Source organism: Eumetopias jubatus, unplaced genomic scaffold, assembly GCF_037043125.1.
Source record: "Eumetopias jubatus isolate StellerSeaLion01/CBP00866 unplaced genomic scaffold, mEumJub1_p1.0 scaffold_13, whole genome shotgun sequence".
Taxonomy (NCBI): Eukaryota; Metazoa; Chordata; class Mammalia; order Carnivora; family Otariidae; genus Eumetopias; species Eumetopias jubatus.
Window position 1 is genome coordinate 11,501,925 of NW_028274819.1, and position 22,400 is coordinate 11,524,324.

Sequence of the window (22,400 nt, forward strand, 5' to 3'; positions counted from 1 at the left end):
CCAGTCCATAAAGTCTCAGGAATAATATCATCCCTTCCTCCAGCTATCTCCCTTGGGGTCCATTTGTTGTTCCTCCACATGTATTTTCCTTTTACTTCCCCATAAAATCACTCTGATATTTATATCATCAAAATACACATGCAGAAAAACTCACCTTTGATGTTCACTTCAGTAGAATTCACATTTTAAAAAATATATATATTAAATCAGGGGGCACCTAGGGGTGCCTGGGTGGCTCAGACAGTTAGGTGTCCCACTCTTGATTTCAGCTCAGGTCATGATCTCAGTGTTGTGAGATGGAGCCCCAGGGTGAGCCCTACACTGGGCACCAAGTATGCTGGAGATTCCTTCCACACCTCCATCTCCTTCCCCCTCTGCTCCTTACCCTGCTCACAAACACTCTCTCTCTCTAAAATGAATAAATAAATAAAATCTTTAAATAAAGAAATCCCCCGAAGGAAGATGCCTTCAGGCAGAACTAAATAATTTTATCAATGCCTTCCTCATTCCTCCTGTGTTTCCTTCATGATACTCTTAGCTTCCTCCCCTCCACCAGCAACCCTGCTTTATAGTTAAGGTTGACCATTGCCTTCTGGTACTGATCCTCAACCCTCAGGGTCAACTCCACTCTATTCTTCATTAACTGGGTATGACAGATAATTAGACAGCAATGGATTCTATCCCCTTGGGTCTGTATCTCATCTTGAAAGCCAAGTTAGAGATGGGAGACCTCCATGGCACTGTTTACATGAGGAAGTGCTGTTAGACCTGTTTGTGGACTCTACAAACTATGTGAAATTGAGGGATAATGGCTTATAGTGATAAATATGCAAAATGTTATCACTGCTATTCCTATCATAAACAGTGTGACCATGCAACTTAACATCCAACCGCAACTGCTGTAAACAGTAAAATTTATTAACACTGTTAATAATTATACTCAAAAAGACAGATTAAAAACTGGTAGTATCCCAGAAAAAACAGTACATATGGTTGGTTTGTCCATCAGGAAGAATAAGGAAGCTCAAGCAAAAAATAACAGAAAGTATCGACCCTACAGTAGACTGATGAAACTGAATCTCCATATAACAAATTTAGAATAGGTCCCTTTGAGATTGAGATTCTCTCAACAATTTTAGCTCACTTTCAATAATAACCAGTCAACACTGGTAAAGCACACAATTTGTATTAGACCTATTCTCCCAAATGTGGTATAAGGATATTCTAGTTGGCACACTGACAGGGATCCAAATAACAGGTAATCACAGCATTAAAAAGTCATGTCCTTTGTAATTCTCATTTAATTCCTCTCATTCGATTAAACATAAAATCTCACTTTATGCCACTGTGATTCTAACACTTCCCTGTAGCACTGTGAGCCTCCATTCTTTTTTTTTCTAAGATTTTATTTATTTATTTGAGAGAGAGGGAATGAGAGATAGAGAGCACGAGAGGGAAGAGGGTCAGAGGGAGAAGCAGACTCCCTGCTGAGCGGGGAGCCCGATGTGGGACTCGATCCCGGGACTCCAGGATCATGACCTGAGCCGAAGGCAGTTGCTTAACCAACTGAGCCACCCAGGCACCCCGTGAGCCTCCATTCTTAACAGACAGAGCTGAGTTCTTCCCAACCAGTGGTCCCACAGTAGAATATAGTAACATTGCAGAGACAGACATGGAGGGAAAGGGAGTAACATTCCCTTCACGTTCTACTGACATTGCCCAGTGAGTCCTAGCTCTGGCCACCCTTGCTTTATGAGAAGCTCTAAAGCTTAGCACTATGACAGAACTAAGACTGTCTGAGGCGAGAAACCTCCCTCTGCTGCCGCAGCAGAAAATAATCAACACAAATAAACCTCTCAGATGTCCATTGAGAATCTGGGTGCTTGGATACCAGAAAATGAGGCACAGGAGAAAACAGGCAAATAAATTAATAAGTTTCATTCAAGGGGCACCTGGGTGGCTCAGTCAATTAAGTGTCCAACTCTTGATTTAGGTTCAGGTCATGATCTCAGGGTTGTGAGACTGAGCCCCACAACAGGCTCCACATTGAGCATGGAGCCTGCTTAAGATTCTCTCTCTCTCTGTCTCTGCCTCTCCCCCTCCCACCCCCATATCCCACTCTCCCTTACAAAACAAAGTTCACTCAATAGTTAGCCAAGGACTATCAAAATATATGAGTTAAGAAATGTATGGCCTGTGTGGTTCCTGTTGTGGAAGTTATTTGCTAAGTGAGACAATTGTATCATAATCAGTCTTGCAGCAACCATGGCTATAAATGGCAATTTATAAGGAAATGTGTGTTTAAGGAGCAGGCACACCAAGGGGGTGTGGCTCATCCCAGGACGGTCACGAGCAGGCTCTGGAACCCAAGGTCAATGCCATGCTGGGATCCTAATCCTGTGTTAGAGTCTTACTGCTGCTGCAACAAATTACCACTGATTACTGGCTTAAGACAAACATATCATCGTACAGTTCTGGAGGTCAGGAGTCAGAAATGGATCTCACTGGGATAAAATCAAGGTGTTGAGAGGCTGCATTCCTTCTAGAGGTTCGAGGGGAGAATCCGTTTCCTTGCCTTTTCCAGCTTCTGGGAGAGGCCAGCATTCCTCCACCTTCAAAGCCAGCACTTGTATCATTCCGACCTCTGTTCCCATCACCACATCCCCTTCTCTGACTCACTCTCCTGCCTCCCTCTTCCACTTATAAGGACCTCTGATTACAGTGGGTCCACCGAGAAAACCCAAAATAATCTCATGTTAGAATCAGCTCATTAGCAACCTTAGTTCCCCCTTATCATGTGACCTAACATATTCACAGATTTCAGAGATTAGGATGTGGATATGTGGGGGGGGGGGTGCATTATTGTGCCCACCACTCCTTCACATGGCATGCAAAGCCCTCAAACTGTGGTTTCTGGGCTCATCTCCCACCATACGCCATGTATTAGTTAATAATACAAGTCACCCTAAAATTTAATGGCTTAAAACAACAAGATGTACTATCTCACAGTTTCTGTGGGTCAGGGTCTCTCAATGAGGCCACAATCAAGATGTCAACTGAGGCTTCCTCTGAAAGCTCAACTGGGGAAGAATCAGCTTTCGAGCTCATTCACATCTTTGTTGACAGGATTCCTCCCTCCCTGGCTGTTGACTGGAGGCTGCTCCCAGTTCTTTGCCATATAGGTTTCTCCATCAGGCAGCTCAAAATGTGGCAGCTGGCTTTCTCAAAGCAAGAAGCAAGAAGAGCCAGAGAGAGATGGCAAGCAAGAGGGAAGTTGGACTTTTGCCACCTCATCTTATAACTTTTGTTGTATTACATTCATGAGAAGTGAGGCCCTCACTCTGGAGAAGGGGATTTCACAATGGTGTGACTACCAGGAGGTGGGAACTTGGAGCCATGTTAGAAGCTGTCTGGTGCACTCCAATATGTGTCCTGTGCTTTCATCTCACAAAACCACCAACATTCCCCCAAGAAAGAAAAAAAAATGCTTTAAAGTCCATGTCATATTTGTTCATTAATTTGCTCATCTAAAAATTATGTATTCTGTTGCTACTGTGAACTAGGTAGTAACTCAAGGGCTGGAGATAGAACAGTGAACAAGAGACAAAGACCCTTCCTCCTCGGAGTGGACATTTGAGTGGAGAGGAAGACATACAGTAAAACCACATGCACAGTGTGACAGAGGGTGAGGAGTCATAGCAGGTAAGGGGCACAGTGGGCGTCCATGGGGGTGAGGCTGTCTTCTACATGAGAGAGATGGTCTGGGAAGACCTCTCTGAAAACTGGCTTTTGAGCAAAGACATGAAGGAAGTGTGGGAGCCACTGTGAGAATACTGGGAGGAGGAGTGTTCTGGGCAGTGGGGACAGCAAATGCAAAGGCAGGTGATGGGTTCAGGGAGCAACAAGTAGCTCAGTGCAGCTGGAACAGACGGAGCAAGGGAGAAAGCAGTTGGAGGGGAGGTCCACAAGACAACCAGGAGCCAGAACTTACGGGGCCTTGTCATTAGAAAGGACTTTGAATTTTATTCTAAGGTGGGAGCCACTGAAGAATGTCCCCCTAAAAGAAGCCGCTTAAAATCCAGTAGTTACAAAAAAAATTAGCCCCTCCCTTCATAATCTCAAGATATTATTTCTAGTTGTATGTTATAGGGAGGTATACATTGCTTTAATATAGCTGCATTTCTGAAATATATATATATACTTAATATTTAAATATAGTTCATTGATCCACATTTTCTAATTATTTAAATTAAAAGATAGTATCTGAAGGCCCTGGGTGTTTGAAACTGCTTTGTCCCCAAATAAGGAAAGAGAAATCGAATAAAACAGTCTCTGGGTGGGGCACGTGGGTGGTTCAAGTTGGTTAAGCATCTGACGTTTGATCTCAGCTCATGTCTTGATCTCAGGGTCATGAGTTGGAGCTCCCATTAGGCTCCGTGCTGGACGTGGAGTCTACTTTAAAAAAATTTTTTTAAATACAATTTCTGGGAAACTCGGGTCCATTGCTTGCCTGAAGCCAAACAACCTTAAAGAGCCTAGGCTGGGACCCAGGTAACAGCAACTTATTAATTGCATAAAAGCCAACTTCACCTGGCAGATCCTCACCTGAGAGCATAAAAGGACCTCAAACCATAAGTAAGACGGTGCCTTAGGAACTGCCTAACCTTCAATGAAGTGGTTGCTGATAAACAGCCAGGAGGTTGTCTGGGCAGGTGTACAAAGGCCCAGGAGGAAGGCCCATTTATGCTCCCTCACACACCAGCCACGCTCCTGATGTAATGACCCAGGATTGTGGTGAAGGACACTCTCTCATTATTGCCATCACTGCATATTCAGCCCCAATCGTCTCCTACGACTGTGCCACCTAGAAGTCACCTCCACACACCTTGGAGGATTGATAGGAGGAAACTTAGATAAGCATATGGAAATTAGTTCTATCAGAGAAAGAGAGGTGAACATAAGTGGTTAGGAGTGGCCAGGAGTGGCAGGAGGGCAGACTGTTTTACAAAAAGAAGCATATATAAAGAAGGGTTTTAGAAACACCCCATTTTCAAAACGGGGATCTGTGCATGGGATCTGTAGACAAGACAAGAGAGAGTGGGATGACCTGGTTCACCCTCCACCTCCTGAACCTTCTCTGGGCTGTGGCTGGGACCAGCACCTGGACCCAAAGCTCATGCTGTGAGTATGGTGGTTCTTCCAGAGAGGTCAGGGAAGCAGCTCCCCCAGGGAAAGGGTTGGGAACCTCACACACGGAGGTCTGCTGAGGAGAAAGTGACTGAAAACAGCAATCACTGCAGGAGTTCCAAATGGGTGAGTCAGGGTGAGTGCGTGCTTCATCTTTCCTGGCCAAATAGCATAAGTTCTTGGAGAGGCAAGTCTATGCATTTTACCTTAAGAGAGATTGAAATACTGGCGCAGGAATGATCACTGGTGGCACAAAGAGAGACACTCAGAGCTGTTCTGACCAAGTGCCCACCATCAGCTGTGTGTTCAAACTTGGCCCTGTGACTTAACATCTCTTTAGGCCTGAGTCTCTTCGTCCGTAAAAGATGTGTAACAACACCACCTACATCAGGAGGGTGCTGTCTGGATTCAAGGACATGTGTATGAGGTGTTCAATACAGGGCCTGGCATGACTCAACACTCAAAAATGTTAACTGCTGTATCAGTCAAGATTCAACCCATCAGCCACAAATAAAACCCCACCACCCCAAACCCCAATCCAAAGCTTTGTTTACACTAAAAAGGACATAGAAAGTAAAGCCCAACATCTGTTAAAGTCAGCAAGAATTTAATGAACCCCAGATGCAGGACACAGATTGTACCCAAATAGAACCACGCTTCTTGAGCAAAGGGAGCAAAAGTGTGGTGCTCGGATGTTCCTAGATAGGTGGCAACACACAATGTAAGACAAAGAGCTGGGATAGAGTCCACAGGAGAGGAACCAACAGGAGCCCGGCCCCGAAGAGAACTTTCCCCAGGGCCAGAAGCCCAGAAGAGTATTTTAAGGAGATGAAAGAAGGCACAGGTGATGGAAAGTCTGAGAGAGCTCAGTGTGTGTGTGTCCAAGGACAATCACAAGGATGGAGCACTGCCATGTGAAATCCCAGGTCTGTTTCTCAAGAGGGAGCCAATCCAGAGTCCCTGAGAACCTTCCATTTACTTAATTTCAGCGCAGCAACCACTCGGGCCGCAGTTACTTAGCCCAACGGAAAGTCTTATAATCAATGCTAAAATGCCCAGCAACACCACTACTACCACAATGATAGTTATCAATTTCTGGAGAGGATAAGAGAAACAAATCATTATTACAACCAAAACACAATTCATCCAAAACCCAACCTCTCCCACCTCTACATTGAAAGCCTCTTATCAACCCAAATAAGAAGCCTACAGCTCTACATAAACACATTCATCCTATTAGGATATTTTATAGATCTTAAATGACTCCCTGGCTATCGAGGCCAGCAGATGGAAATATGGAGCTTCTGTGGGCTTTTGGCTCACACTTAAATTCTGCACATGTGGACAGATAAAAAATCAACTACCACAGGGTCTCCAAAACAGCAATAGGCCAAGGTATCAAGTAGCCAATTTTTCCTTTCCAAGAAGAAGTGTATGTTTTTGAATAGTCCTAATTTCAAATTTCTATCTTTCTCTCCCCTAAAGCACATGCCCATCCATCAGGCCCAGTCTAGCGACTGGGGATCAGAAAGCAGGATGGCAGTCCTATATTGAGCCAACCTGGATTCATCGGGTTAAATAATTTCCCAACTCCTTGAATCCCTGCACAAGCAATAGGTAAAGTTGGAAGAAAATCAAAGAACTGAAGAACAAAAGTATCAGCGCCCAGGAGAATAGTCAGCAAAGAACAGTCTAAAAAGCACAAGCCACCAGAGCTGGCTACCACAACAGAGAAGTTTAAAAGTCCTCAAGCAACAGGGGCACCAGAAGAGGGGTAAATATGCTGGTGTGGGGGAAAGAGCAAGAAGGAAACTGAATTTGAATCCTATTCCTATACTTACTAGATGCCTTGAAGCCAATCACTTAACCTCTGACCCTCAACTGTTTCACATATAAGTAGGAATAACAGGTGCACCATAAAATAGGAGGTAATGTTGCATGGCGATCAACACAGCACTGGATTCACAGTGGAGAAAAGGTGGGCGGGCTTGGTTAATGGAGTGGAAGAGACTAAACAAGATTCTGAAGAACAGAGGAGTCAAGTGTAACATCTGAAAGGATCATGAGCTCCGTCCAGGAGAAGTCTAGCAGCAACACTGGGCAACGCATCCACCTGCAGAACTGTCTTCAAGTGTGGGTTCTTGGGGAGAGAGCATGTGAGCCAGATCCATGCAAGGCACACCAAGGGAGGAAGGACAGCCACTCTCTGGGAAAGGCTGACGTGTGTTGGGATGAGGCCAGGACAGAAAGGGAAGGCATAGGATCAAGGACACAGGTGGGGAGGACCAGAGAGAGAGGAGAAGCAAGCCAGACCAGTGGAGACTAAGGTGCTCACCTTCCAAGCTTCACTCTGAAACTTGACAGCCTTTTTGGTATCTGCCACGGCCCGCTCCACAAAGCCCACTGACTGGTCCATGTTGTTCTCGATACGGTCAATCATGGCTCCCTTTCCCCAGATGCAAAGGGTGGTGGCAGCAGAAACAGAGACAGGCAGAGGGAAGAGAGAAAGAGCGAGAGACAGCAAGCAGAATGGACTCTCTTCTCTGAAGGCAGCCGGAGAGTCTCACCTTCCAGGCCTGACCCTGGTACTTCATGGCTCTTTTTGTTTCTTCCCGTGCCTTCTCCACATGGTCCACTGTGTGCATGACATTCAGCTCTATGTTATCTAGCATCTCACCCTGCAAAGAACAGACATGAGTCACACCCCATAAACCCACGTTGGAGCTCACATGGGGACAGGACTCTCAGTTATAATCCCCACTGCAAAGAGGAGCATCCAGAAGTCTTCTGTGGGGCACATGCTCCATCTTACATGGGCTTACCTATGGCTCCCCAGTCCCTGGTGGTGGTCACTCACTCAAGCAACACTCAGTAAATTACTTCTCTGGGACAGTCACCGCATGGAGCACCTGGAGCACACTGTCGAGATGCCTGGCAATACATGTTCTAACAGATCCCACCACCACCATTCTGTTTTTAATTAAGCATATGAGGAGAGGAACCAAAATAAGAATATCTTAGGGCATAGTAACTGGGATGCTGGCCTCTTCCTAGTTGTGCAGACCTGAACCAAGTTCATTTGGCCTGAGGCAAGTTTGTCGCCTAGTTCTTCAGAACAGTCCTGGCCAACAGGAGCTGATCCGTAAACACCTAAGGTTGGGAACATCTGCTTTCTCCAGGATAAACTCCCAGGCCCCTAAGGTGACAGACATTGGGTTTACGTAAGCTGTCTGGTTACATCTTACATCTCTGTGGTTATTAAAAGACAGTGGTTCTTGGTGAGATTCCCAAACATCTCCCAGTGATAACTTCCTAATGGGGAAGTTTGGTTGCTCCAGTTAATTCTGGGCATCTTAGGATGGGAACACCCCTTACCTACCTTGACCTGCCTCAACCCAACCCGTTGCTTTACGGCACTCTATAAGCAGAGAAAGGCACTTACCATCACTTGACTCTCAAACCAAGTCCTCGGCAAGGCCGCAAGGAGAGAACAAAAAAGAGCGGGGAAGGAGGAACTTAAGGAATGGTCTCAAAGGCCAGAAGGGAGCAGAGGAAAGGCACCTGGGCCCTGAGCAGGGGACGGCTGTCAGAAACCAGCCAAGCAGTGCTCGGGCTTCAGGCAGGTTTTGCACACCTTCCACAATGGAAGCCATTTTCAGTCCCTTCCAGGAGGGCAGAACAGCTGGAAGTTCATGGTAATGGCGGCACACCTGGACCCTGTGGCGTCTCTGACTTCATCATAAGAACCAGCAACCACCTGACCATGTGGAGCCAACACCCTATGCAGGTGACAGAGACTTACAACCCTGAGCAAACACACCCAGGAACAGAATAAGGTGTCAAACCATGAGGGTTTCAAGTATTCCTACAAATATTATTCTACTGTATCTCCCTAATTTTGTAACCCGTTCCTGTTTCTTAGCAAAAAGTGTCAAAATTTTTGGAAAAACCTACAGAAGAAAAGACAAAAATGGAAAAAATTAAAACCTCTGTGAAAGTTAACTTTTCACTGTGAAGTGGGGAAACAATCCTTTTTTCAGTGTCACCCATGAAACTGTTCCTATCAGGAGACTGTTTTAAGGCATCCTCATTAAGAACCCACATCCCCTTATTTATGTGTCTGTTTTTGTGCCAGTAACAGTACCATGCTGTCTTGATGATCACAGCTTTTTAACATAGCTTGAAATCCCAGGCAGTATGATGCCCCCAGATTTGGTTTTCTTTTTCAACATTCCCCTGGCTATTTGGGGTCTTTTCTGATTACATACAAATTTTAGGATTGTTTGTTCCAGCTCTGTGAAAAATGTTGATGGTATTTTGACAGGGATTGCACTGAATATGTAGATTGCCCTGGGCAGCACAGACATTTTAACAATGTTTATTCTTCCAACCATGAGCATGGAATGTTTCTCCATCTCTTTGTGTCTTCCTCAATTTCTTTCATAAGTGTTCTGTAATTTGTATATTACAGTTCCTTTACATCTTTGGTTAGGTTTATGTGTAGGTATCTTATGGTTTTTGCTGCAATTGGAACAGAATAGAGAGCCCAGAAATGGACACTCAACTCTCTGGTCAACTAATCTTTGACAAAGCAGGAAAGAATATCCAATGGAAAAAAGGACAGTCTCTTCAATAAATAGGGCTCGAAAACCTGGATAGCCACATGCAGAAGAATAAGACTGGACCATTCTCTTACACCAGACACAAAGATAAACTCAAAATGGATGAAAGACCTCAATGTGAGACAGGAGTCCATAAAAATCCTAGAGGAGAACACAGGCAGTAACCTCTTCTAACTCGGCCACAGCAACTTCTTCCAAGACACGTCTCTAAAGGCTAGGGAAAGAAAAGCAAAAATGAACTACTGAGACTTCATCAAGATAAAAAGCTTCTGCTCAGCAAGGGAAATGGTCAACAAAACTAAGAGGATAAAACCCATGGAATGGGAAAAGATATTTGCAAATGACATATCAGATAAAGGGCTAGTACCCAAGATCTATAAAGAACTTCTCAAACTCAACACCCCCCCAAAAAAATAATCCAGTCAAGAAATGGGAGACATGAACAGACAGTTCTCCAAAGAAGACATACAGATGGCCAACAGACATATGAAAAAATGCTCCACCTCACTTATCATCAGGGAAATACAAATAAGAACCACAATGAGATATCACCTTACACCAGTTAGAAAGGCTAAAATTAACAAGGAGGGAACAACTAATGTTGGTCAGGTTGTGGAGAGAGGGGAACCCTCTTACACTGTTGGTATGAATGCAAGCTGGAACAACCACTCTGGAAAACAGTATGGAGTTTCCTCAGGAAGTTAAAAATAGAGCTACCCTATGACCCAGCAATTGCATTACTGGGTATTCACCCCAAAGATACAGATGTGAAAAGAAGGGGCAACTGCCTCCCAATGTTCATAGCAGCAATGTCCACAATAGCCAAACTGTGGAAAGAGCCAAGATGTCCTTCACCAGGTGAATGGATAAAGAAGGTGTGATTCATATATACAATGGACTATTACTCAGCCATCAGAAAGGATGAATACCTACCATTTACATCAACATGGATGGAACTGGAGAGTATTATGTTAAGTGAAATAAATCAAGCAGAGAAAGGCAATTATCATATGGTTTCACTCATATGTGGAACATAAGAAATAGCACAGAGGACCATAGGGGAAGGGAGGAAAAACTGAATGGAAAGAAATCAGAGACAGAGCCAAACCATGAGAGACTCTTGACTCAGGGAAACAAACTGAGAATTGTGGAAAGGGAGGGGGATGGGGGATGGGGTAACTGGGTGATGAGCATTAAGGAGGGCATGTGATGTGATGAGCACTGGGTGTTATAAGCAACTAATGAATCACTGAACACCACACCAAAAACTAATGATGTACTACATGTTGGTTAATTGAACTTAAATTTAAAAATTAACTAAATTAAATTTAAATATAAAAGAACCCACATCCCCACTTAGAAGGGAAACAAGAGGTACAGGCGGAAGGAGGTAGTACTTGACTGAGCACATCAAACCCCACAGTAAGCAGAAGTGAGGCCAAAGCAGCAGGCAAGAGAACAAGGGTGAGTGGGCACTCGGGAGGACATTCCTTTCCTGGGACACTGGGATCCCGCCACTCCATCAAGAGGATTCCCGATGATTCCCCCACCGCACCTCACCGACCTTCCAGTCCGCCCTTCTCAGGAGGACCTGAGCTTTCCTCCCTCTCCCCAGGGTGGTGCCCACTGCCGGTTACCTGATTCTCCACCAGCATGGCGATGTCCATAAACATGTCATGAAGCTCCTTGATGCTGCTCTCCAGCCTCACAATGTCCTTGTGCCGCCCCTCGATCTCACTGAGGGCTTGCTTGGAAATCTGAGAGTCAATGATCTGCAACAGGCCACACAAAGACCAAACATCAGCCAGCACCCCTGCCACAGCCCCACTCCCACTCTGGCCAAGCCTTTGGCCTCCCTGCCTCCCTGCACCTGCAGACCTTCCCTCACCAACCACAGAGAGCTCCACGGCAGTCTCCCCTCTCCACGAGAGGGACTTGCATTCCAGTTCCTGGACATTCAACCCAGAAATGAAGATGGCAGGTTTCCCACTCTCCAGCATCTCCTCCAGCTCCTCATCTGTAGTCTTTTTGCCAGCTTTGTAACAAAAGAAGTAGAGCATCAAATATAAGACCAAAGCACACCAATTCAAAAGTCCCCTGAAAACCAGGAACAAGGTAACTTCACTTAAAAGACCATGCCCTGTACAACATACCCCCAAGAGCTCCTGACCTGTCCTGCTTCTGATTTCTCCCATAATCCAAACGACCTTAGCATTACAGGTGGTTACCTTCTTGAAGCACATATCTGACCACATCTCTTCCTAGCTCAAAAAGCTGACTGGCCCGTTCACTGTGCCCAGGAGGACCAGAAGCTAGTTGCGGGCGAGCCCTCCCTCCTCCACCTAACCCCACAGTGCTTCTCCCAAGGGATCCCTCTTCCAAGGCTGGACAGTGGCAGCACTCCTAAACACACCTGCTTTTCTCTGATGACATCTTGGTTCACATACTTCCTCCACTTGGAGCCCTTGGCACCCTGCAGCACCCCAAGTCCCTGAAGGTCATGACTTTTATAATCAGTCTATTCCTCACAACACCCAGCGCCATCCTATAATCTCATAAATGTTCTTTGCTGTCAAAGACACAACAAAAAATATCATGAGTCCCCAGGAGAGAAACTGTCAGCAAGTGCCTCCCCTCCATGTGAGGAAATGCTGGCACCCACAGGAATCAAAAGACCTGGGCCTGACAAGTGTCATGCCACCTTGTAGCCCATGATGGGGCACCAGGTGTGCTGGTGTCCTAAGGCCTCTCCTGGACTTGGGCACAAATGCAGACAGAAGCCACAAGCAGGGGTGCTGCTTCTCACTCTCCCAGTTCTCCCGACTTGGGACAGATAGCCCCGTGGCAGGGAAAGGCGAAGGGGCGCGCACCAACTTCAAACACGTACTGATTTCGAGCTGCCGCTGGATTCGCCCTTTACTGCGTTCACGGAAGTCCACCTGAGCCTCGTTGTATTTGGTCATCACCTCCACAAACTTCTGGGACAGGACGGAGTGCTGTGGGAACCATGCCAAGTGCAGTGAGCCCCCAGGAGCTGATGGCCAGGGATCCCACACTTTTATAGAGCCCACACCCCCGGCCCCATATGCCCAGTCTGTGGCAGCATTGGACTTGGAAGCAAAAGACCAGGTATGAGACTCAACTTCCTGCTTTCCTAACTTCACACCATCAGGAGAGTCTGCTGACCTCTCCAAGGCATGTGTTCAGCATCTGTTCACCTGCCTTCCTGACCTCACACGGTAATCCTGGGGCCAAAGGAGAGCCCTGCATCCACACGACTAGCTGTGTTTTACTGGCACAACCCTTGGCTTGCTTTCTAAAGCTGCCAGACTCCCTTCCAAATCCAACAGCTGCCAAAATCCTTGAGTTCTTACCCAACCTGACCTTCCTAACTTCCCTTGCTTATAACTCAATGCATCCGCTCAAGAGCCCCCTGTGCCTGTGTTCCAATCTTCACCATTATTTTTATTCCTTGCCCACCTCTCCACGTCAAGGCCTACTGGCTTCTCCTTTGCAAAATCACCAGTATTTGTACCCTGGAACAAAGAGACCTTTTGGGCCCCAGGGGAACTTAGTCTATGACCTCGCCTCACTGAACAAAGGTCTAAACTGAAGGGGTGGAGACCTGGCCCCCCAAGAAATGTCTGCAGACTGAATAATAATATGTCCTGCACCTAGATAGCTCCAGCATTAGTGTTCACATAGACGTAGGGCTGGGAAACGGGACCAGTGAGAGAAGAGTCAAGGGACTAAGTTAAAGCACCGAGTCACACAACGACTTGGCAGCCGGCAGCACACTTTGGTTCTGCGCTCTTTCAAATGCAGTCCTGCTTCCAGAACAAGAACCATTTGGGGAGGGGCACCTCAGTGGCTCAGATGGTTAAGCATCTGCCTTCAGCTCAGGTCATGATCGCAGGGTCCTGGGATCGATCCCCGCATCAGGGAGCCTGCTTCTTCCTCTCCCTCTACTGTTCCCCATTTGTGCTCTCTTGCTCTCTCAGTCCGGCTAAAGTGCGGGTGACGTGGGGGAGGGTGGCAGGAGGAAAGGGTGTGGAGGAGGGAAGGCCTGAGACTAAGACCATCCCCAGGTTCTCCGCTGAAACGTTCCAGCTTTAACCTTCAGGTCCTAGGGATCCAAGTAACAATTTCTATCAAAATGATAGCGTCTAGCTCATTCCTTGTCCTTAAGGAACCTAAAATACAGCCCGAAACCCCACTCTAAAAATGTGGAAGTTTGCAGAGGTGGCAGTAACAAATGGGAGTCTCAGGATAGGAGAGACTGAAGGGAATGTGACCCACGCTGGAACAGCTCATGGAAAAAAGATGGCCTTGATCTGGCAGGATTTGGATGGGGGTGGGGGAAAAGCTTCTCAGGTGGGGACATAGCACACGCAAAGGTACAGCCGAGGGTCAGAGATGAGGGACGTGAGAAGCAGTCAGCGTCACTGCAGTCATGAGAGGGGCTGGATGGCAAGGAGAGGAGAGTGTGGCCACATGGATTCCACGGAGCCATGAAGACAAGAGCCGGATGCGCTGGGCGCGTGAGCTCAGGCAGGGAAAGGGGAATGGAGAGGATCCGACGTGCACACAGTGTGGTGTGGTGCACACACCCCCTGCTGCTCACAAGAGGGAGGAAAACTGGCTCAGCCCCAAAGCCAAGGGCCATTGCTGGGTGACTCAGGTCTAAGTGAACACTCACTTGGCTCTGGAATCGGTGCAGACAAGAAGATACTGTAGTGTCTTAATCTCCTCCATATGCTAGGAGAGCTCGTCAATGTTTTGCCGAGTTTCCTCAATCTAGAATCACAAAAACAAGAGCCTTTGTTGGGAGAGGAAGAACATTCCCACAACTGAGATACAAGCTTAGCAGAACTCCCTGGTGAAAGCTGCCCACCTTCTGGGTTTGTGGGACAACATGAGGACTAAAATGTCTTCTGCTGCTGGGTGAGTGCCCTTTGCATGGCCAGATAAACTAGCATCCAGAGCAGTCACCAAAAACCCACACACCCTGCTCCCTGAGAAGAACATATCTGCCCATCTGGGATGCGAGGCTGTGGACCAGAGTCGAGAAGAGTCAGGAAAACCCAAGAAGACAAGTCAGAGGACAGGGCCAATAAACCCTATCAGGCAGACCAGTCAGCCACACCCGGAGTGAGAATAGCAGAGGGGGGGAGATGGGAGAGGGAGGAAAGGGAAGTCGGAAAGAAAAGCAGTGAAGGGGAAGGAACAAACATAGAGAGTGAAAACAAAGAAGAGGGAAAGAGAGACTAATAAGCGTGGCCCCCTCAGGAGACACCAGAGTTTCCCTTGGACATGTGGTTCTGCTGGATTCCCCAGATCATCAGCCTCCAGACACTCCAGCCACAGACCATTTCTGCACCTGACTAAGGTTCCTGATCATGCAAGGTGTGCATCATAATATTCCCAGCAGCACTTCATTCCCAGATAGAACAGCATCACAAGACACTGCTGCGCGAGCACTCAGTGCTGCCTTGGCGCCCTCCTGCAAGGCCCCGTAACCCTCGATGCCTGCCAGGTCTAGGGGCTGCACTTCCAGAAGAAGGGGCTTGTCAACACGGCAGCAATTAACAAATCTTGTAAAACACCATCCAGCAGCATCTTTCCATCAGGGATACAATAAAATACAACTCAGTATGCAGTGTCCAGCATACCTTTCTTTCAGCAAATAATTCACTTATTTTTGAAAACCCGGTCAGAGCTCTTCAGATTAAATAGAAAACAGGAAAAATAAAACTTGAATTCTCTAACCCTCAAAGGAGCACTTCTGCCAGTGGAACCGTGGACCTTGCCCCTCTACAGATACGCTGGTTGTGATGAACCACAGTTTGAGAGTAGACTCACTTGCTTCAAGATGTAGAATAAAATTTCAATGTAATCGTATCATCAGAGTATAAATCCAAATACAAGTTGCTACCCACACATTTGTGAAGCATTTTCAGAGCTGGCAAAACAATCCATGGTGATGCATGAGGACCATTATTCACCTGAGGAACCTAAAGGTTGAAGAGGTCACAGGTCATGTAGTGGGACAACACTCAAATAGGGATGGTTGCATGTTAGAGCACTCCAGAATCCAACTGGGATGCTTTTTGCATTATTTCTAAGACTTGATCTTGTGGCTTCTCCAAACTGTTTAACCTCTAGCAGAATCCCAGACCTACCCAACGCTAACAAGGGCCTGTGTTACCACCTGTGAATGCTGGCAGGCTCTAGAAGTGTGACCACCTCAGAATCAGGCCCTTGGGTGAACCCAGAAATTGCCACTTTGCCCTTCCCCTGTCTCTCACATCAAACACTGGCTCCTCTTACAACTCATATAATGTCATTGCATCACACCATGTCCCATTTCCATCATGTGACTGTCTTGCCAAAATAATTCCACTATATCAAATAGGACTGAGAAAAAAAGGCTCTCTAGGATAAAATGCACAAACCACTTCAAAAAGAGTTTAATGTATTTTAATACACCATAAGGCCTTCTATTTTGCATGTTCAATGAACTGGATGTCTTAGAAAATATATTCTGGAATATTATTTCATAAAGTGAAGAGCATCCTGATCTGAAATTTGGCCAATGGTAGAAAGATGACATAGGAAGCTATTAGCTGCGGGCCTCAAGTTCAGAGTCGCTTCACACATCTGGAGACCAGATGGTAGATGGCCCATCTGAAACTGGATGAGAGAGACAGGCCCTAGGTGCCTAGGTGGATGGACTGTGGTGCTATTGACTGAGAGGGAGAGCAAACAGGGAGTAGGGTAAATCAGGGCTTCTGTATGGCACATGTACCTTTGAGAGGACTATTTCAAATATCCACTCGGATGGCTACTAGCTAATTGGAGGGATGACTCAAAGTCAGGAGAGAAGTCTAGTTTAGGTATAACGATCAGATCCCCCAAGGTAACGTGATATAGTCCAAAGAGCAAGGACTGAGTGTGATTTACAGTCCCAGCTCTGTATTCTGTGACCCTGAAAAAATCACTCCATTCTCTCCATATTTATTGCACACCTGCTACTGTGCAGCACACAGCCATGGGCAAAAGTTAAAACATGGGGTCTATTTTCACCAAGTTCAAGTTTTCTAAGAACACTAAGTATTAGGGAACTTGGTTCCATGCTTGGTTCCTAGCATGAGTGCCCTAATAAGGATGCAGCCCTCTGCTCCTTCACCACATGGGGGAAGCTCAAAGACATGCCACAGCAGTTCCTTCTCAGGTAAAAATTCGGAGTGCTGTGCAAGTTCACTCCAGCCATCTGGGGAGTGCCTGTTAGAGAGAGGTTGAGAGCACCCATAGTGCAGTGAAGGCAATCGTGTTTTACACAGATCTTGAAGTTCCATTTCTTACAGCTGAAGATGATCTTCCTTCTTGGTGCCTAATCCTGTTCAAAATTCTTGGAGCTGTTCACTGAAACAGACTTGCTGATGGTCTTCTTTCTTCTTTGCCTCCTTTAACAGTGTTGGTGGAATGCAGTCGTTTCAATTTCTGTGCTGTAGCTAAAAGAGCACTGTTTTATAGAGACAAATTGGTAGGTCCTGATGAATTATTTCTGGGGACTGGCTGTCAGGCAATTCGAGTGCAGCCAGATGAACTTGAATTTGATTATCCTGTTAGTCTCTGTGGAATCGTGACGCAGGTAAAAGAAGGAACTGTTTTCTTCAGTACCATTCGTAAAATCTTTAGAAGCATCGCTTTATGTTTGTTCTTATTATAATATGCTACTGCTCTTGATAATTGGTACCATAGACTGAGCAGATGCATAGAAAGAACTTGAACCTTTGCTGTTTTCATTCATTCATGAGGGACCTACTATGTGTAGGAATTGACAATGAGTAAGAAACTCAAAGACATTTCTCTTAGGAAGCTTACAGCCTATGAGAATAGAACACCCATTACATGGATAGCATGATACATTATCCAGCATTCTCACTCAGTTTCTAATCCTCAGAATTCCATGAGGTTGATTCATCTCCACTTATGTAGCTTAAGGAATTGAGGCACAAAGGCCAGTGACATAACCAAACTCAAGAAGTCATGGCCAGAAACCAGGTTTGCTGATGTCTAGGCTAATAAGCCTTTTGTTTTGTTTTGTTTTGTTTTGTTTTGTTTTGTTTTGTTTTGTTTTCAATAATGGCTCTGGGATAAGCAACTCTAATTATAGAATGTAGGGGTGCCTGTGTGGCTCAGTCAAACATCAGACTCTTGATCTCAGCTCAGGTCTCAATCTCAGGGTCATGAGTTCAAGCCCCATGTTGGACTCAAATGCTGCGTATGGAGCCTACTTTAAAAAATAATAATAAAATAAAATAAATTATAGAATGTATAACAATTATTTTTTAAAAATACAATGGGAACTTGGAGGAAAGAGAGATCTGGGAGGGTCCTAAACTAGAAATACACTTTACTTATTCTTCTCTACCTCACAAAAAAGTACTGAAAATGCACCTGTATTGCATCAACACCTGATAAAGGGAAGCTCTAGGAAGGTTTTGATATAGGAGGTTTCTATCACACCAAAGATAAGTATAATATATCCAATTTACCTCATCTTAACTTGCACTGCTTTAAACATGGGGCTAAATATCTTCTGCCAAGAATCTGGCCTTCAAGTCACAGGCAAGGAATAACTTGGACATGTTGGCATACAGTTCCTTCACTGGATCCTCTTCAATGACCCGTAAGTATCATGATCTAGAAGCAGTTTGTGCTGGTCCAGAACATACCATGGCACCAGCCCTTACTCCCCACAGTGCCATGCTAGTTACTCAGATGTACTCCACTACACCTGCCATGGAGAGATCCAAAGGCATTTGAAACACTTTTAGTGGTTTAAAGCGTCTGCCACTCCTCGAGCCTTTGGCAACAGCCTAAATCAGTAGTCATCAAGCAGGGAGGACTCCCCACGCCCCACCTTGTGGTCATTTGGAAATATCTAGTGACAATTTGAGTTGTCAAAACTGGGCAGGGTGTTGGGGTGCTACTGACATCTAGTGAGTAGAGGCCAGACATGATGCTAGATACCCTACAGTGCTCAGGAGAGCCCCCACAACAAAGGATTATCTGGCCTGAAATGCCAATAGTGTTGAGGTTGAGGAACCTGGCCTAAATCATCACACTTGCCCTCTCTCCTACCTTAAGCAGCCTTTCACTAGAGGAGCTTAGAACAGTGACCCCAGAAACAACTTAAATTCGGGCCTCATTGCTATATAATCCAGATGAGAACATTTCATATTTTTAAAACTGCTTTTTTTCTGTCTCACCCCTTCATTTGAATCACTGAACCAGACAAATCATGAGATCCCAGGAAATATATGCTTCATCCATCTTATAGGATACCATGCAGCTAATAAATTTATACAATAATCCAACAGCTTGAGAAACTCTCTACTAAAGAAGGAAAAAAAGATACAGATATATATAGATCTTTTTTTTTTTTTTTTTTTTTACTGTGTATATAGCATACTTTGACTATAAAAAAGGTTAGGTGGAAATACATGCAAGTAGCTACAGAATAAAGCCCAGGCTGATATGCTTATAGGAATTATACTTCATTTATTGAACACCAAACATATTTCAAAAGATCCCGACGAGGAGTACATGTTTTCTGTTCAGAAGCCTCAATTTTACAGCACAAATACGTAATTTTCAGTTAGCTGTCTTCCTTTTGCTTTAAGTGTTTTCAAGGATTTGGAGACCAGAAGTAAAGAGAAAATGTCATGTTTTAATACAGAGATCATATAAAGCATTTCAGAACCCCCATGATAAAGGTCTTTTTTTTTAAATCCCCTTCTTGTGGAACAAAGTTTCTCCCAAGCAGCTGTGAAAATTTTTCTTTCCTAGAATTTTGATTTGAGGAGTCTAGTATAAAATTTTCAGGGTCAACTGACCCTCAACTGCCAATTCCATTCAAAATCTTCTGCCATGCATTGTGTTCTGTTTTCTGATGAACTTAAGTACCTCTGCTTTGACAAAGAGTATTTAATTACCTTCTTTGGGTTAAATATCACGATCTGTAGAGGCACTGAGTGGCCAATTTTGTATTTAAATATATTAAAATATGTTGTGACAACTGAATAAATGTCTCTTTTCCCACCAGGTTTTCTTTGATGGGGTCATTTTTCATTCCTGGCTTACCTATATACCAAAGAATCTATCAATTTCTGCTGAACTTCTTTTGGAATGTACGGTTCCCAGGTCAGTCCAAAATATGCATTGGCTCTTCCCTCAAGATACCAATAGCTCTTTGCTGAAATTTACTGCTATCTACCCGGAAACCTTGAAATCGTGACTATTCTTATATAGCTTCTCAACTTCACAGAGTTCTGCCAATGTTATTTTATCTCTACGGAATCTCACTAGTCAGAGGTCAAGACTCAGGACAAGTGAGTAACAAAAAATTACAAAACCAGGAGTGGAACTTGCTTCTTAATACTAGACCCTCATCAGAATATGGCTTTATTTCTAGTAAAGCCACTGGCAAAGGAGCTTTTAATCCGCCACTGGAAAGACTCCTGCAAGTCCATACTGAAATGAGTTTGCTGAATCAGGGGAAGGAAGAACTGGAAAAATGAAGGTCTCCCCATTGCCATCCAAGAGGTTGTTTTGTTTTTTTGTGGGGTTTTTTTTTTTTTTTTTTGAGAGAGTGTGTGCATCTGTCATGGGGGCAGTGGAGTGCGGCAGAGAGAGAGAGAGAGAATCTTTTTTTTTATAATTTTTTATTGTTATGTTAATCACCATACATTACATCATTAGTTTTTGATGTAGTGTTCCATGATTCATTGTTTCTGCATAACACCCAGTGCTCCATGCAGAATGTGCCCTCTTTAATACCCATCACCAGGCTAACCCATCCCCCCACCCCCCTCCCCTCTAGAACCCTCAGTTTGTTTTTCAGAGTCCATCGTCTCTAATGGTACGTCTCCCCCTCCGACTTACTCCCCTTCATTCTTCCCCTCCTGCTATCTTCTTCTTCTTTTTTTTTTCTTAACATGTATTGCATTATTTGTTTCAGAAGTACAGATCCGTGATTCATCAGTCTTGTACAATTCACAGCGCACACCATAGCACATACCCTCCCCAATGTCTATCACCCAGCCACCCCATCCCTCCCACCCCCCACCACTCCAGCAACCCTCAGTTTGTTTCCTGAGATTAAGAATTCCTCATATCAGTGAGGTCATATGATACATGTCTTTCTCTGATTGACTTATTTCACTCAGCATAACACCCTCCAGTTCCATCCACGTCATTGCAAATGGCAAGATCTCATTCCTTTTGATGGCTGCATAATATTCCATTGTGTTTATATACCATTTCTTCTTTATCCATTCATCTGTCGATGGACATCTTGGCTCTTTCCACAGTTTGGCTATTGTGGACATTGCTGCTATAAACATTAGGGTGCACATACCCCTTCGGATCCCTACATTTGTATCTTTGGGGTAAATACCCAGTAGTGCAATTGCTGGATCAGATGGTAGCTCTATTTTCAACTGTTTGAGGAACCTCCATACTGTTTTCCAGAGTGGTTGCACCAGCTTGCATTCCCACCAACAGTGTAGGAGGGTTCCCCTTTCTCCACATCCCTGCCAACATCTGTCGTTTCCTGACTTGCTAATTCTAGCCATTCTGACTGGTGTGAGGTGGTATCTCATCGAGGTTTTGATTTGGATTTCCCTGATGCCGAGCGATGTTGAGCACTTTTTCATGTGCCTGTTGGCCATTTGGATGTCTTCTTTGGAAAAATGTCTGTTCATGTCTTCTGCCCATTTCTTGATTGGATTCTTTGTTCTTTGGGTGTTGAGTTGGATAAGTTCTTTATAGATTTTGGATACTAGCCCTTTATCTGATATGTCATTTGCAAATATTTTCTCCCATTCTGTTGGTTGTCTTTTGGTTTTGTGGACTGTTCCTTTTGCTGTGCAAAAGCTTTTTATCTTGATGAAATCCCAATCGTTCATTTTTGCCCTGGCTTCCCTTGCCTTTGGCGATGTTTCTAGGAAGAAGTTGCTGCGGCTGAGGTCGAAGAGGTTGCTGCCTGTGTTCTCCTTTAGGATTTTGACGGACTCCTGTCTCACGTTTAGGTCTTTCAACCATTTGGAGTCTATTTTTGTGTGTGGTGTAAGGAAATGGTCCAGTTTCATTCTTCTGCATGTGGCTGTCCAGTTTTCCCAACACCATTTGTTGAAGAGACTGTCTTTTTGCCATTGGACATTCTTTCCTGCTTTGTCAAAGATGAGTTGACCATAGAGTTGAGGATCCATTTCTGGGCTCTCGATTCTGTTCCATTGATCTATGTGTCTGTTTTTCTGCCAGTACCATACTGTCTTGAGGATGACAGCTTTGTAATAGAGCTGGAAGTCCAGAATTGTGATGCCACCAGCTTTGCTTTTCTTTTTCAATATTCCTCTGGCTATTCGGGGTCTCTTCTGGTTCCATACAAATTTTAGGATTATTTGTTCCATTTCTTTGAAAAAGGTGGATGGTATTTTGATGGGGATTGCATTGAATATGTAGATTGCTCTAGGTAGCACTGACATCTTCACAATGTTTGTTCTTCCAATCCATGAGCAT

The 22,400-nt window shown here is 44.9% G+C and overlaps 1 protein-coding gene across 1 annotated transcript; it reads right to left on the reverse strand.

Moving 5' to 3' along the window:
- Positions 1–6,162: 6,162 nt before the first annotated feature.
- LOC114220282 (syntaxin-3) lies at positions 6,163–12,802 on the reverse strand. Its single transcript, XM_088017477.1, has 5 exons — positions 12,697–12,802; positions 11,765–11,844; positions 11,447–11,581; positions 7,755–7,865; positions 6,163–6,282 (listed from the first exon to the last, which is right to left on the reverse strand). Exons 1-5 carry the CDS (start codon positions 12,770–12,772, stop codon positions 6,163–6,165), a joined length of 522 nt encoding a protein of 173 aa, XP_087873603.1. The 5' UTR covers positions 12,773–12,802.
- Between the last annotated feature and the right edge of the window lie 9,598 nt (positions 12,803–22,400).

Coding starts and splice junctions, on each gene's coding strand:
- LOC114220282 (XM_088017477.1), bottom strand. CDS start 12,772: ATGACCAAATACAACGAGGCTCAGGTGGACTTCCGTGAACGCAGTAAA. Junction 11,845..12,696: donor CCAGCGGCAGCTCGAAATCA/GTACGTGTTTGA, acceptor TTTGTTACAAAG/CTGGCAAAAAGACTACAGAT. Junction 6,283..7,754: donor ACCAGGGTCAGGCCTGGAAG/GTGAGACTCTCC, acceptor TATCCTCTCCAG/AAATTGATAACTATCATTGT.